Source organism: Scomber japonicus, chromosome 6 (genome assembly GCF_027409825.1).
Source record: "Scomber japonicus isolate fScoJap1 chromosome 6, fScoJap1.pri, whole genome shotgun sequence".
NCBI classification, from domain to species: domain Eukaryota; kingdom Metazoa; phylum Chordata; class Actinopteri; order Scombriformes; family Scombridae; genus Scomber; species Scomber japonicus.
In genome coordinates this window covers 4098398-4112979 of record NC_070583.1, presented here as the reverse complement: position 1 = coordinate 4112979, position 14582 = coordinate 4098398, and the positions used below count along the sequence as shown (strand labels likewise).

The following is a 14582-nucleotide window of genomic DNA, read 5'->3' as shown; positions in this document are numbered from 1 at the left end:
ATTATTTAGGATTATTTCATTTTGTATATATTTATGACTGTTATGTTACAACAACAAGGTGAAATTCCATGTATGTGCTAGTTGGCAACTAACCTGATTTTGATTACAGTGATGTTAAGAGGCAGAGACAAATAAACTAAAAATATGAAATGATATTTTCAGTGGATCTCTGCTCAAACTTTTAATTCTACTTTGTGAAAAACTGGCTTTGCTGGTAATATCATGTTCTAGCCTCCACACATCCAGACTATGAGTGAGGATGGGAGGGGCTGCTGGACAAATACACTTTATTGTTGTATCACTGCTGTAACTCCTAGTGTAAGCCCAGTAGGTCATGGTATACTTTTAGTGTAGTTACTGGGTTCACTGTTTTTCAAGTGTATAGTAAAACAACAGTCAGGTGTCCATATGAAGAATGAAAGAGGTTTTATTATTAAAGTATAGTAACGTTAAAACATAGAAGATGAAGATTTCACTCATTTGGACGCTGAAGCTTCATATTAACTTCACATCAACTTTTAAATCCATGTTTACACAGAACTGTGGATTTAGTCCTCCATCACTTCCATTGTAAACATTATGAAGGATCTTCTAATGGTCAGTATGAACAGGAGGAATCATTAAGGCAAGAAAGACAGCTTTCATGTTCATTTGGGCTCCTGATTGTTGTTTTAAGACACACTTGAAAAATTGTGAACCTGTCCTTTAAATGTATTAACACACAGGCTAAATGCATTTAAAATGTTTTTGTGGAACCAAACTTCTAGTAGTTATAATGCTTTAAAACAGTCCAAAGTTAAGTTCATTTATACAGTAGTACCAACATATGATATCAGACTCTGCACTCTGTGCTTTGACCCTGCAGCTATTTCACACATATGTGTTAGTGAGTGTGCAGAGCAGTGACCTCTGGACTGAGACTCATGCTTATGTAAGTGGAACAGGTGCACTTTGGTCTGTTTAGAAGGCTGAAGGATTGGCAGGGCTGGAAATGGCTGGATGTAACTGGAGGGACCCTGGTGTGTCAGCACCAACAGGCATTCATACAATCATGCATGATATTATGCACCTATCACCTACTATTAGCATGCAGCTTTTAAAAGCTCATAAATGTGCACTCATTTGTCACACAGTCTTATTTATATGTTTTCACTGTTTTTCAATGACACTTTGTTATTTTTGTGCTGCTTTTCAGGTTCAGACAGTCACCTCTTATTATTCCTGTCCACTGTTGACTACTCCATCCTGTCTATTAGACTCAGTTCTAACTGCTTCTTTATTAGATATGATCAACCTGTCAACAGGACATGTACCACAGTCCTTTAAAGTAGCTGTAATTAAACCACTTCTTTTTTCAGAAGTTTTATTCAACTATAGATCTATATCTAATCTACCCTTTCTCTCCAAGATCCTTGAGAAAGCAGTAGCCAATCAGTGCATTGTGTTTGTTGAATTTACATTATTCCACCATAGTTTTAACCCAAATCTCAAATCATTTCCAAACAAAGAGCTGCAGAGACCGAGGTCTTATTAATAATTTTAGTTGACGGTTGGCTACTTTGTAACTGAGTAAACTAATCGTTTTATTTGCCCTGAGATTAGACTGTCAGGTACTCATCTCCTCTCATGCCCTGCACATATCCCATCCTCCGTTTAAAATAGAGCAGACACAGACCCAAACATTGTATTTCATAATAATCATAACCATTTTTAAGCAAACCCAAAACATGTGTACATAAACTGATAAGTCCCGCTCAGTGTGACGCACATCTTGCGCTCCTGACAGTTCAAACTCAGGGCATAAAAAGTCCAAATCTTGTCCGTTCCTCCTTCACTTTGAATGGGCGTATCTGCGTCAGCACATTAAAAACAAGTGCAATGAATAAGTATGTTATTTGAGTGCTAAATATAGCCAACATGTCGACTAAAGAGGAGTATGACTGCATAGTGATCGGGGCCGGGGTCCAGGGCTCCTTCACGGCTTATCAGCTGGCAAAGAACAACAAGAAGACTCTTCTGCTGGAGCAGGTGTGTCACACACTAAAGTTTGTTTATGAGAAGTTATACAGTAATATATTCAAATAAGACCCCTAATTACCCCACTGACACGTGCTGACACTTCACTGAACTCTCACTTTGAATATAGTAGTAATAACTTCTACCATTCATAACCTGTAGAAGTCATGTTTACAGTGCTGCAGGCAGCAGCTGGCAGCTCTCTGTTATAACTTCCTGTCACTCTGTTACCTAACACATACTACTACTACTCTGCATTGATTACTTTTATGAGAAATATGAAGGTGGAGAGTTTGTATTTAGTTGTAGTGATTTAAGTGGAGTACACTAACTGTATGTTTGCTGCAGAAATACAACTATTTAGGGGTTAAAATATAAATGTAACACTTCTTCCACTGTTTGAACTGTGTAAATATAATGTTCCAAAACTGCACAATTCACTAATGCAGGGTTCCTTTACATCAGGGCCAGATCCGGCCCGACGAGGGGTCCAGTCTGGCCCACTTTCCTTATTCCTTCCTTCCTTGCATCTTCCCTTCCTTCCTTTCTGTCTTATTTTTCTCCCTTCCTTCTTTCCTTCCATCTGTCCTTTCTTCTTCCTTCCTTCCTGTCTTCTTTTTCTTCCTTCCTACCTCCCTTCCTTCTCCTCCTTCTTTTCCTTCCTTTCTTCCTTCTATCTGTCCTTCCTCCCTTCCTCCCTCCCTTCCTCCCTTCCTTCCTTCCTTCCTTCCTTCCTTCCATCCACCTTTTTAATGATCCGGCCCACGTGAGATTAAATTGGGCAGTATGTAGCCCTTGAATGAAATGAGTTTGACCCCCCTGCTTTACATGATCCTCAACAGGGGAAAAGGGGTGCTGACTGTTTACACACCTCACCTCCACCATCACCATCATTATCATCCCACACATACTCTTTTTAAAAAAGTGTGTTAAATACCTGCAGCATCTCCCTCCAGCAGAAGCTATGAGAGCGCAGCAGCATAAACTCATTGGTTATTTAGATCTCCAGACGCGGTAATTAATGTTGGGAGTTGACACGCAGGCCGGGTACAGTGGAATTGTTTGGAGTAAAGCAGCCGTCCTCCTCATCCTGAGCTCCACCACAGCTGTCTGAACTCATTACATCACAAGCTTAAAGTTTGTGTTTCCCCTGAAGTGTTTCCTCTGTCCTGTCAACTTTATAACTCCACTTCTTTTTCTTTTTTTTTTTTTTGCTGCTTAAGTGTCCCAAGAGATTTGCTGCAGTGACATTACTGCGCGCGTGGAAGCATTTAATGTCACTGAAAGCAGCCTCTCTAATAAAGTCAATGGTTAAAGTAAACACTCATACATCAGTACAACACACAGTAAAGAAATCACCTGGGCTTAATGAGTAATCCAGCCTACAGGTACAGGGACAGGCACAGGGACAGTGCAGGGACAGGGATAGGTACAGGCACAGGGACAGGGACAGGGACAGTGCAGGGACAGGGACAGGGACAGTGCAGGGACAGGGATAGGTACAGGCACAGGGACAGGGACAGGTACAGGTACAGGGACAGGTACAGATACAGGGACAGTGCAGGGACAGGGAAAGGGACAGGGACAGGGATAGGTACAGGTACAGGTACAGATACAGGGACAGTGCAGGGACAGGTACAGGTACAGATACAGGGACAGGTACAGGTACAGATACAGTTACAGTGCAGGGACAGGTACAGGTACAGGTACAGATACAGGGTCAGTGCAGGGACAGGGACAGGTACAGGTACAGATACAGGGACAGGTACAGGTACAGATACAGGGACAGTGCAGGGACAGGTACAGGTACAGGTACAGATACAGGGTCAGTGCAGGGACAGGTACAGGTACAGGTACAGATACAGGGTCAGTGCAGAGACAGGTACAGGTACAGGGACAGGTACAGGTGGAGTGTAATGTCCACAGTAAGTGGCTCTGTTGGGCTGCAGAGCTCTAACCGGGTCTGTTTTCCCCAGAGGCGGGGGTGCTGCACCTTTGGGTCGGGGGCTGCAGCCGGATAGATGTGTCGTTGGTCCACCCCCGCCCCAGATGGCCCAGTACTACCGTGATAAATGTAAAAATGAGCCTTACTCATCCTCATCCTCACTCTTTGACTATAGGAAGTGCTGTTGATGCCAGCACCCATTTATCTAGCTGAAGTTTCATCTCTCTGCTTCTGCTGGATTTTGTCTTATTTCATCACCTCATCTCATTATTTAAAGCTTTTTAAACTATAAATCATACAGCCAAAAATATGTAGACATCCATGTCCACACACATTTGTAGACTTTTTAAAAAAATCTGGGATTGTTTTTCCTGCTCTGGTTTAAGCCTTATACTTATAACACAGTTTTGGGAGGGACTGCAGAACCTGATAATGTAACAATATCGCCATAATGTAATAACAAAAACCTCATAACTCAATAATAAATGTAATGATATTATTACAATATTGGTAAATTATTAAATTATAAGGTTAGCTCAATAATGTAATAACCTCCTGTTAATGTAATAATTGATTACATCATCGGTACAGAGATTTTTACATTATTGGGAAATGCACTTTTTTACATTATCAGGAAGTAATTACATCATCAGGTTTTATTAATTTTTTTATTGAGTTATTGAGTTGTGGAAGAACATGACTGGCACAGAGTCCTGAACTCAACCCTGTCCAACACCATTGGGATGAACTGGAATGCAGCCTGTGAGCCAGATCTTATCACCCAACATCAGTGTTGGACCTGCTGCCAGGTTCCAACATCTGGTGGAAAACCTTCCCAGGAGAGTGGAAGCTGTTCTAGAAGCAGACGTTTTGGAATGATGTTTAGCAATCATCAGGGGTGCAGAGGCTTTTGGACAGTTTGAAGACATGCATGTTTTGCATGTTGTTCAACTAAACAGTGACATAAGTATAGCTGTATGAAGGATGACAAAGAGAGAAGCTTAAACCCAGCCTATTCTCTAGTGTACAAACACCTGACCAATCATTGTGTAAAATGGGTGTGATGTCAGATATTTCAGTTCATCTGTTGTTGGATTAACAGCTTTAACTGTGTTTTTTTATTCTTTTTGTTTTGGGCATTTGGGGGCAGCACAACAAACACTGTATAACACTGACATATCATCACTGTATTAAGTTGTTCTACAGAGTGATTAACATCTCCAGCTCTGCTTTATGCTCCACTAACTCCTCCTTTAACTGCTAAATGCTCCACTATGATCACCAGCTAGTCTTTCCATCTAGTAACTTTACCTGTCTGCTGTTTGGTAACAGGTGTGAGGTGTACAATGGATTAATCAGAGCTTTTGCTGCTGCTGCTGCTGCTGCTGCTTACAGCACTGATGAGAGAACTAAGAGTGAACCAAAACAGTAAAGTAGCTGTGAAAGCAGAACAATGAGCTGAGAGACGCTGAAATGCTCCATAGAGCTGAAGGACTACACTGTCGGTGATGATTCTCTTTTGTACAACAAATGACATGACTGACATTATACACCTTTGATCCACTGGTAATATAAAAATATTGATTAGAGCATTGATGTCCAGCCAATCACATATTTATTGTATATTATACCAGAGTATCCGTAGTAGGCATGGGATGATAACTGTGTTCAAGGTATACCGCGATTTGAAAAAGCCACGATAACCGAAACCGCCAAATGTTCTGTCATATCGTTCCTGAGGTATGAGCTGTTTTTAGTCTGGTCAAAGACAGAAAGTGCTGGTCAGTAATCCCTCAGGTGGAGCAGCTGCAGTGTAGAGTATCACAAGCCCACACACTGTCATTACAGATTCAGGTTAAATGAACATGTCTGTCTTTATTTTTCTTCCTTTTAGGAACATTTTAGAGCTGGACTCGCAATACTGCCATACCGTGAAACCATGATATTTTTTCTTATGGTTATCATACCGCCAGAATCTCATATCGGCCCATGCCTAATCCGTAGCTGTATGCCATTTATTGTATGTTTTACCCATACATACATCCCCATCAGTCATTGATACATTTTAATTTTATGCTCAAAGAGGAAATTTTATACAATATGAAGAAAATAATATGATTGAATGCTGATTCTTGAAAGGTTAAATGTGTGCAATTACATATATAAAATATATATCAACTGCACAAAAATGAAGAAAGATGCATTTTATATCCATTGTTGTATATTTGGACCCTAAATATACAGTTGTATATTTTGATCCTATATATGGACCCACATTAGGAAAGTCTGGCTAAAATAAATGTGTAATTAGGTGTTTTTACAAAATGGGTTAAAAATGATTTAATTTGACCCGAGCGCTCATGTCAATCACATTTACTTCCCTTAGTTCGTTCTGCCTCACACCCGAGGGAGCTCCCATGGCCAGACCCGCATCATCCGCAAGGCCTACGAGCAGGACTTCTACACCCACATGATGGAGGAGTGCTACCAGCTGTGGGCTCAGCTGGAGAGGGAGACTGGTGTCAAACTGTACAGGTGAGCCGTCAGCAGAAACACAGAGAGAGAGAAAACCCATTAAATGGAACATAACAAAAGCTTCGCTCGAGCACAGAGATTTGTCACATTCAAGGTGCTATGTACGCACAAGAGCAGCAACTCAATCTACGGGAGCCATGAATGCATGACTTTCTCATTACCTCCGGCGTCACTGAATCACTCTTTGACAGCTCACATGCCTTCCGATGTGTAACAGGGGCTTTCTTCATCTTGCTAAACCTCTGATTTTCATTCTCAGAGCGGAGACGAATTTGTATGTTTATAAATATGACAGTGATATCAAACCGAGAGCAACCTCAGGATTCGTAGTCCTGCTACCTCTGAACTGCTCTGCTTGTTCTAAGTACAAGTGAGCTGAATAACATATTGAATCATTATACACGTCTCAGGGTAATAGTTCATGATACAACACCACGCCCAAATTATGTTCCTTTAGAAACACCGTGCACAGCCCCCCCCATCCCCAGAGCACCCATCCATACCACAGCTTATGACTGATGGGTCCACATCTGAAGGCCAGCTGTGCCCTTGGGCTGGCAAAAAAAAAAATGTCTGCATCACAATGAGAAATGTCCAGGCGAGGCTGGTGTGTCTCCCTGTGAGCAATGCCTCCCACGTCTGCTGCTTCTATAGGCCTCTGGGACAGATGGAGCCCTCAAAAAAAGGCCAGAGCTAAGCTAAAATCTATGTAGCAACCTGTTTATTATGTCTACATACATACCAGCATGTGTGCACATCCACAAGCTGAACCAGCTCCACCAATCACCTGGCTTGACAGGCTGCACTACTAGATGAGGCGTCATATTTATGATCGTACACACACTCGCATGCCTTTTCCTTCCTCCGTCACACACTCATAAACACACAAGCACACGGGGAGACACAGTCATAAAATGTTGTGATGAATGGCTGAAGTCTTTACAGTAGCTGGGGCTGTCTGTGCCTTATGGCTGCTGACAGATGCTGGAGCAGCCTTTAGAAAACACTGCTGGCAAAGGGCGAGTCAGCCATCTATCAGGCAGATTACTGAATTAGACCTCGTGTTTCACAAGCTCATACTCTTACACTCAATAACTAACACTGGAGCTGCTTCTCCCCACTGATTGTATGATGTACAGTCAAGTCTAACTGTACTTTATATGAAATGATCATTCCACTTTATTACAACTTGGGTCCTATTGTCGTAATTTACATCATTTATATCAGTTGGAATGGTTTAAGTATAATCCTCACACATAGATACATGAACACGCCCATCACGTCCCATCACATAAACATTAGAAAATTATAATTATAATGTTGGGAATATAGGGAATAGATAAATTATTGAATATGGGCCACAACCCCAGAAAATATAATGAGCTAAGAGATAAATAAAACTGAATGAAGTTTGAGTTTGTTTGTCAGCTGATCAGTGATTTTTTTAATTGTTTTCATTAACCTTCACATCCTGTTCATATTCTGACTCATAATTACACCAATTCACATTCATAAATTCCCCATTAGTCATTAATAAATGTTTGATTAATCCTTAATGAAGCTGTCAGAGAGCAAACAGAGTGTTTATCTATGGAAAAAAAGACATCCACAATTACTGTATTATGTTCCATGAGCACATGCTATAGAATATGAAGAATATTTGTTTGAATGCTGATTTTTCAATTAAAAAATAAATAAATAAATAAATACAGGTCAAAATTGTACATTTGCATGTACAAAAATGTGTACCAGCTGCACAAAAATAAAAATGATGATACATCATTTATATATTTGGGGTCACAATAGGAAAAGTCCATCTAAAAGAAGGTTTTTATTTTTTATTTTTTACAGCTCTCAAATGTAAAAATGGGTAAAAATTGACCGTGAACAGTATGTAAGGATTAAACAGCTGGAAGCTTATAGACATCCAAATAAAGATTTCTGTTTGTACTCCATTTCAATAATGTAAATAACAATATTATTCACTTTTATTTTGAAGCTGTCTAATAGCTACTACTTGACTACATTCGGTTGGGTTTTCATGCTAAAATAATAAAATCCATAATTGAGACTAAGCATGTATCATTTTATAAATGTACAATGCACCCACCTACATTTATAGAAAAAGTACAAAGAACATGGCCTCAAGTGTTCTCAGAGGTAGTTTCACCCCATGAGTAATAACATTGTATTCTGTTACTGTGATCTAGAAAAACCAAGAGACAGGTGGAACACACACACACACACACACACACACACACACACACACACACACACACACACACACACGCAGTCAGACCATCAGAGAAAAACAGTTTCCTTGCACATTTCAATGAGAGCACAGTTCTCCAGGCTCTGGCAACAAAAAGAGAAATGCATCATCATCCAGCCAAAGTGTTGAACTCAACTTACTGTAATGATGCAAAGTCAAGCAGCAGTACACCATATTAGTCAATAAATATGTGCAAACACACATTCTAGGTAGACTACTTTTTAATGTAGGGTCATGCCCTGGACCTGCTATTCTACCTACTAACTCCAATGTTGATTGTTTATTCAATGTGCTTCTCTCTCTTCTCCTTTCTTCTTTGTAAAATCCTGTTGGACTTCGTTATGTTCACAGATCTCAGTGATCACTTTGAGGAGCATAATGTTATTACAGCCAATAGAAATCATGGCTATGGCAAATGTCGAAACTACAAAAATAAGACCCCAGTTGTAATAAACCAGGATTATACTATATAATAAACCATAAACTCCTGTTGTAGACTTGGGGGCAAATCCATAAAGAATGGATTGTGATCACTAATTGCACAGCATTTCTCTTTTTTAGGGAACTTTGTGTGTTAGAAACTTTATCCCCCCCCCTCCATTTACATCAATCATCAGCCCCAAAAGCAATGCAGGTCATTTGTGGATTTGGCCCTCAGCGTTTGAATCACTGAGGATTTGACTCAACTCAGATACGACCATCATTATGCCCTGAAACTACCGACACAAATAGAAACTCCTGCAGATGCACCATCATTACATTTATATCTTCCATCTTCAAAAGACTGAACATACCTTTACCTCTTTTTTCCCTTCTTGCTGGAGGGCAATGTCTGGTTGAGTTAAAGGTTGTTTACAGTCATCAGTCTGGACTGAAGGAGTCTAAAAGATAAGCAAAGGTCTCAGATCCCTGTAAGGTCAGGTAAGGTTCAGACTAAATCTGTATTACAAGTAGCTTACATAATGACGCTTGCAGCATACTCTTACTGCCAATATTAAAGTTACTTTCAGCTGACATGCAGACATTTGTGGCTAAATTGTGGTGTGAGCCATAAATCAGAGCTTCATCCATCAGTGGTGCCTTGCACCTGTCTAATACACAGCTTTGTCCTATGAAGCTCACTTTGACTTGTATTGTTGGTTGTGACCATGGTCTGCCACAAAACAGGGCGGTTTTGAAATTTAAGTGAAATGTAGTAATGGTTGAACATTTTACTTGCGGCTTGTTTGAAAAGCATGTCTGCACTAAGAATGTGGCCAGTCCCAGGAACAACACTGTAGCGACTACTTTTCCAAAAGGCCGCTGAGAGACTTAGTAGGCTCTTATCTGTGACACATCCACGAAGTCATACTGAAGTCCAGATGACATTTTTACTGCAGTTTATTTGAATGAAAAAAATCAAAAAGGACTGACAAGCAGCTGTTCCACAAACATATGAAAACCCTGATGTGATCCGACTGTAAGAATAAAGTGATGAAAGACGATGGTGACGGTCAACAGAAAATATCAGAGCTCTACTAACTCCCTTTGTCCCAAAACTCCTACTACCACCCAAGTGAACAGGTAAAATAAGGAGAAACCACACCCATGTGTCAATCAATAAAAGTGACACAATACGTGCATCTGAAGCTAATATAAACATAAACAAAACATATTTTGGCTCCTAGAAACGTCTTTAGAAGTGTTTTCAGTCACCCATCATTCGTCTTCCAGAACAGATGCATTTTTATTTCTAAAACAAATATATATATCAATATGATTTTTTTATCCTTGGGCCACTTAAATAATAATCCCCATCCAAATCACACAAATCTGCTTGTTACTGTGTTCACAATAGCTCAACAGCCCCAGTTTAACCAGACATCATATAGAGCATATAGATACAATACAAACTTCATATTTCTCCTGTAGCATACTGAAATCTTTCTATCCATTAAACAGACCAGTTGGTATCTGTGATATTATTCAGCCTGAGGACATTTGGTCAGCCGTCCTCAGGTTAGCACCTCAGGAGCTGTTTCAGTTGGTGTGTATCGGACAGATGGACACCTCTATAGTACACTGACATGTGGCTTCTCTCTTTGTCAGGTCACAGTGGAACTGATGAAGAAGCAAAAGTGAAATCCAAAAGTGTCTCTTAAACAGCAGTGAGTGGGTGCTCTGGCCTGAGATAGATGTACTTTAGATCTCTTTCTCTCTTAACCCTACAAGTGTCCTTTGGTAAGAAAATCACAGACCAGCTGGGCTGGTACACATGAGTGCAGTTTATTGGCATCAGGTTACAAGATTCTGAGTTGTGAACTTACAGAAAGGTCTCGCTGTGATTTGGATCTACCAAGTGTGCAGAAGAAATTTGTCAGGAAAATAATTGGATTTGTGGACTGGTGCCATAATAACAGATCAGCAGAACAAAGTTAAAGTTTTGAATCTATCACACTGCAAATAAGTGTATTACTTACTTACTTACTTATTTATTACACTGCAACAGCATCTTGTTAATAATATTCATATGTAAACACAAAAATGCCTTACCCTAACCCTAACCCTAACCCTAATGCCTTCCAAAACAACCCAAATGACTTTTCCTGATCCTACAGAACCTAATCAACCAAATCATTATGACTTAGAAACAGCGTTAATAAAAAACTATTTATAACATACCATTTATTACAGCTGAACCAACACTGGAGGACAGGGAAGGTAGACAGGCAGCACATAAGCCCATCTGTGGCCCTTACACAGCAGATCATATTAGTTGTGTAGTGATGTTTCTGCCCTTCCTTCAGTTGATTACACTGATTTCAGTTTCACTGATTTCAGTTTCAGTGAATTTCAGTCACTACTCCCTACACTACATAGTTCACTCAATCATGAGCAGCAAATCAAGATTTCAAACACTAACTTATTGTCATCATTTTATGTCAGCTAAAGAGTTTGCGCAACGGTAGTTTTAGCATCTTTAATGTGGAGCATTGCATTGTGGGATTGTTAGCAGACCGTATTTTTACATGCCATTGTGTAATATTTAATAAGGGCTCTATCAATCAACTACAACCTCCTCACTGAGATTGTGTGTTGCTATAACAACATCACAATACTTATTTCCTCCTGCAAAACAATAGCCATTATTCAAATGATTCACAAGAAAATAGAAATAGGTTGTTTTAAGCTTTTTAACAAATCGCTGATGCTGTCGTTTTTTTATCTACAGACTACCATCTCACAAACATGAAATCCAACTTGCCATTGTCACATTTGAACTTATCTACACCTCTACAAAGACACATGGCACAGTATGTAACTTAGCATGACAATAAGTTAAGGGGGGGTTGCCTTGAAACAATACATGTTCTCATTCTTGTTTTTTAAGGAAATGAAAAGCAAAGCAAAAAAAAAGGTGATGAAGGTACATATTAGAAACAGTTCGTCTTTACTTCCAGTTGACTAAGTAACTGTAGGCGAGGGTTGTGACTCCTCATTGACTGCTAAATTAGACAGAATTAGATATAAAAGTTGAGATGTAGATGAATGGAATAGATAGCTAAAAAGATGGAACATTAATAACTTGTGCAATATTACTAAAGTGACAGTCCAGCATGTGTCATCTGTACTCTCACCCTGAGCTTTAATAACTCTCCCTGAATGTTTGAGCTGCTGTCTCAGAGCAGAAGGCTGTTTTTTTTTCTTCTGTGACACCAGCGCCTCGCTGTCCTTTGTCAAGTTTAATAGATTTTTCAAGGGTGCATGGGAAGGACTCTGTGGTGGGTGTGTGAGGCAAAACGTTGCTGTTGATGACCCTGAGCTGACTTAACACAGTTGCATGACAGCAATATAACCCAACGGCTCCATTCAATACAACACCTCATTTTCACTCCACTTTCAACAGCTACAGATACAATTAATGTGGACATTTGTCAGTGGTACTGTTAATTGTTAGATATGAGTATAACTGTGCTGTACAACCACCAAATCCATGAGGTCAGATTGTTGCACAGTGCGGTTCCTCAGGTACAAATTGAATTGAAGGTTCCTGGTAATAGCAGATGATGGAAAGACTAAAAAGGGGTAATGCAAAAACTTCTTCCCGTTTGTCCTTTCAGGCAGCAGGGAAAGGAAACAATACGGTCAATAGGAAATCAGCAAAGGGTGGGTTTCAACTGGTCACTGCCCCAGGGCCCCCAGACCCTTTATGAGCTCCAAATCACTGTGTGGAGAGAACAAGAACATAGTGGCAATTTGATTGATTGCATTGATTTGTTTGTACAATATTAATTGGCATGATAAGAGCCTTAAGGCAGCTCTAGCATTTTTACCTAATCTTATATAGAGAGACCCTGTGTCCAAATCTAGTTTCAAATATTTAATCACAGCATTGTAAACTAAATGCTAACTTAATAGCTGGTCCACAGCTTAAATCAGCAAATGGAACTTGGTCAGATGTTGTGTAAGATACAATTATATATTACTATCCATTAAATGACACTAAACAAGCTCATTCACTGGTTAAGATCATGAGATGTGGTTAAACAAAATGACGCAGGATTGAGTTGAGATCATTTCATACTTTTGCTGAGTTCAAGAATGAACTTCCACTTCCACTTTACTCACACTTTCAATATCTTTAATATTTGATCTAATTATATCTACTTGGCGCTAACTAACTGGGAGCTCTGAAATGGGTGACACAGGTTACTTTTTAATCTCTGGGCCACCTTGGAAGCCTCTGGAAACAGAAAGTACATTTCTGCAGTTTACAACCTGGGTCCTTTGTTTTTCTGTTGATTATCTGTTCACTCTGTGAATGGCCAGAATGATGTAAATCAGCAACATGATCACACAGATTATGAACTATCTCCAAGGTTTACCAACCTTATGCCACAGTTTTGTCCAAGTAGAGTGTTTTATGCAGTACGATTTTTTACAATCATCAACAAACATGCAGCAACATTCTCTTAAATTTCCAATAAGAGAAGTCAACTCCAGATGCACCAACCCACATCTGCTTTTACCAGCTGTGCTGAAGGCGTGTGGTTGATTGACTGTTATTACCATGGGTGACGCCCACTAAACACTATATAAGGGCAGGTGTTGTGGCATATGTAATCAGAGAGATGTCACCAAAACAGGCAGCAAGAAGAAGAAGAACTTTGGCAGTAATGAAATAGATATTATTATATATTATAATATGATTATAATATTATTATTATAGTCCTAATTGGGATCAATCGACCAATAGTATTTCTTTAGCCGCCGAAGTTAATAATCCAATTACTGTTAGATTATGTTTCATAATAGCTCCCTAATCAACTTTATTGACCTTTCTCTCAGACAAACAGGACTGCTGGTGATGGGACCAGAGAAGAGTGAGAATTACCAGATGTTTAAGAACACCCTGCAGAAGAACAAGGTTCCTACTGTGGTCCTGAACCGTGACAACTTCAGCCAGCACATCCCCCATGTCACCCTGGCTGAAGGAGATGGAGCAGTGGTGGACATTACTGCTGGAGTGCTGTATGCTGACCGAGCACTCAAAACTGTACAGGTACAGAACAAATACTTGTGTTAGGTCATGCAGATACGCTTCCATATACAGCTCCTTCATGTCTGGATAACTTCAGGGTTGTAGAGCTGAGAGCATGTAGCCTTTTTATTTAAACCAGTTGACTGCATTAGTTTAGAATAGGGGTGTCCTAACGTTTTGCAAAGAGGGCCAGATTTGATAATGTGAAAATGCCTGAGGGCCAACGGCCCCTCTCACATTTTTTTTGAACCATAAAAGTTACATACAACTGTACTGTTCTATAACAATTTTAT

The 14582-nt window shown here is 39.8% G+C and overlaps 1 protein-coding gene across 1 annotated transcript in view; it reads left to right on the top strand.

Moving 5' to 3' along the window:
- Positions 1 to 1859: 1859 nt before the first annotated feature.
- The window catches only part of pipox (pipecolic acid oxidase), a 56653-nt gene continuing 43930 nt past the window's right edge, over positions 1860 to 14582 (top strand). Inside the window, exons 1-3 of the mRNA XM_053321311.1 lie at positions 1860 to 2028; positions 6348 to 6496; positions 14097 to 14310. Coding sequence (XP_053177286.1) covers positions 1918 to 2028; positions 6348 to 6496; positions 14097 to 14310 — 474 coding nt within the window. The 5' untranslated portion in view covers positions 1860 to 1917. The remainder of the gene's footprint in view (positions 2029 to 6347; positions 6497 to 14096; positions 14311 to 14582) is intronic.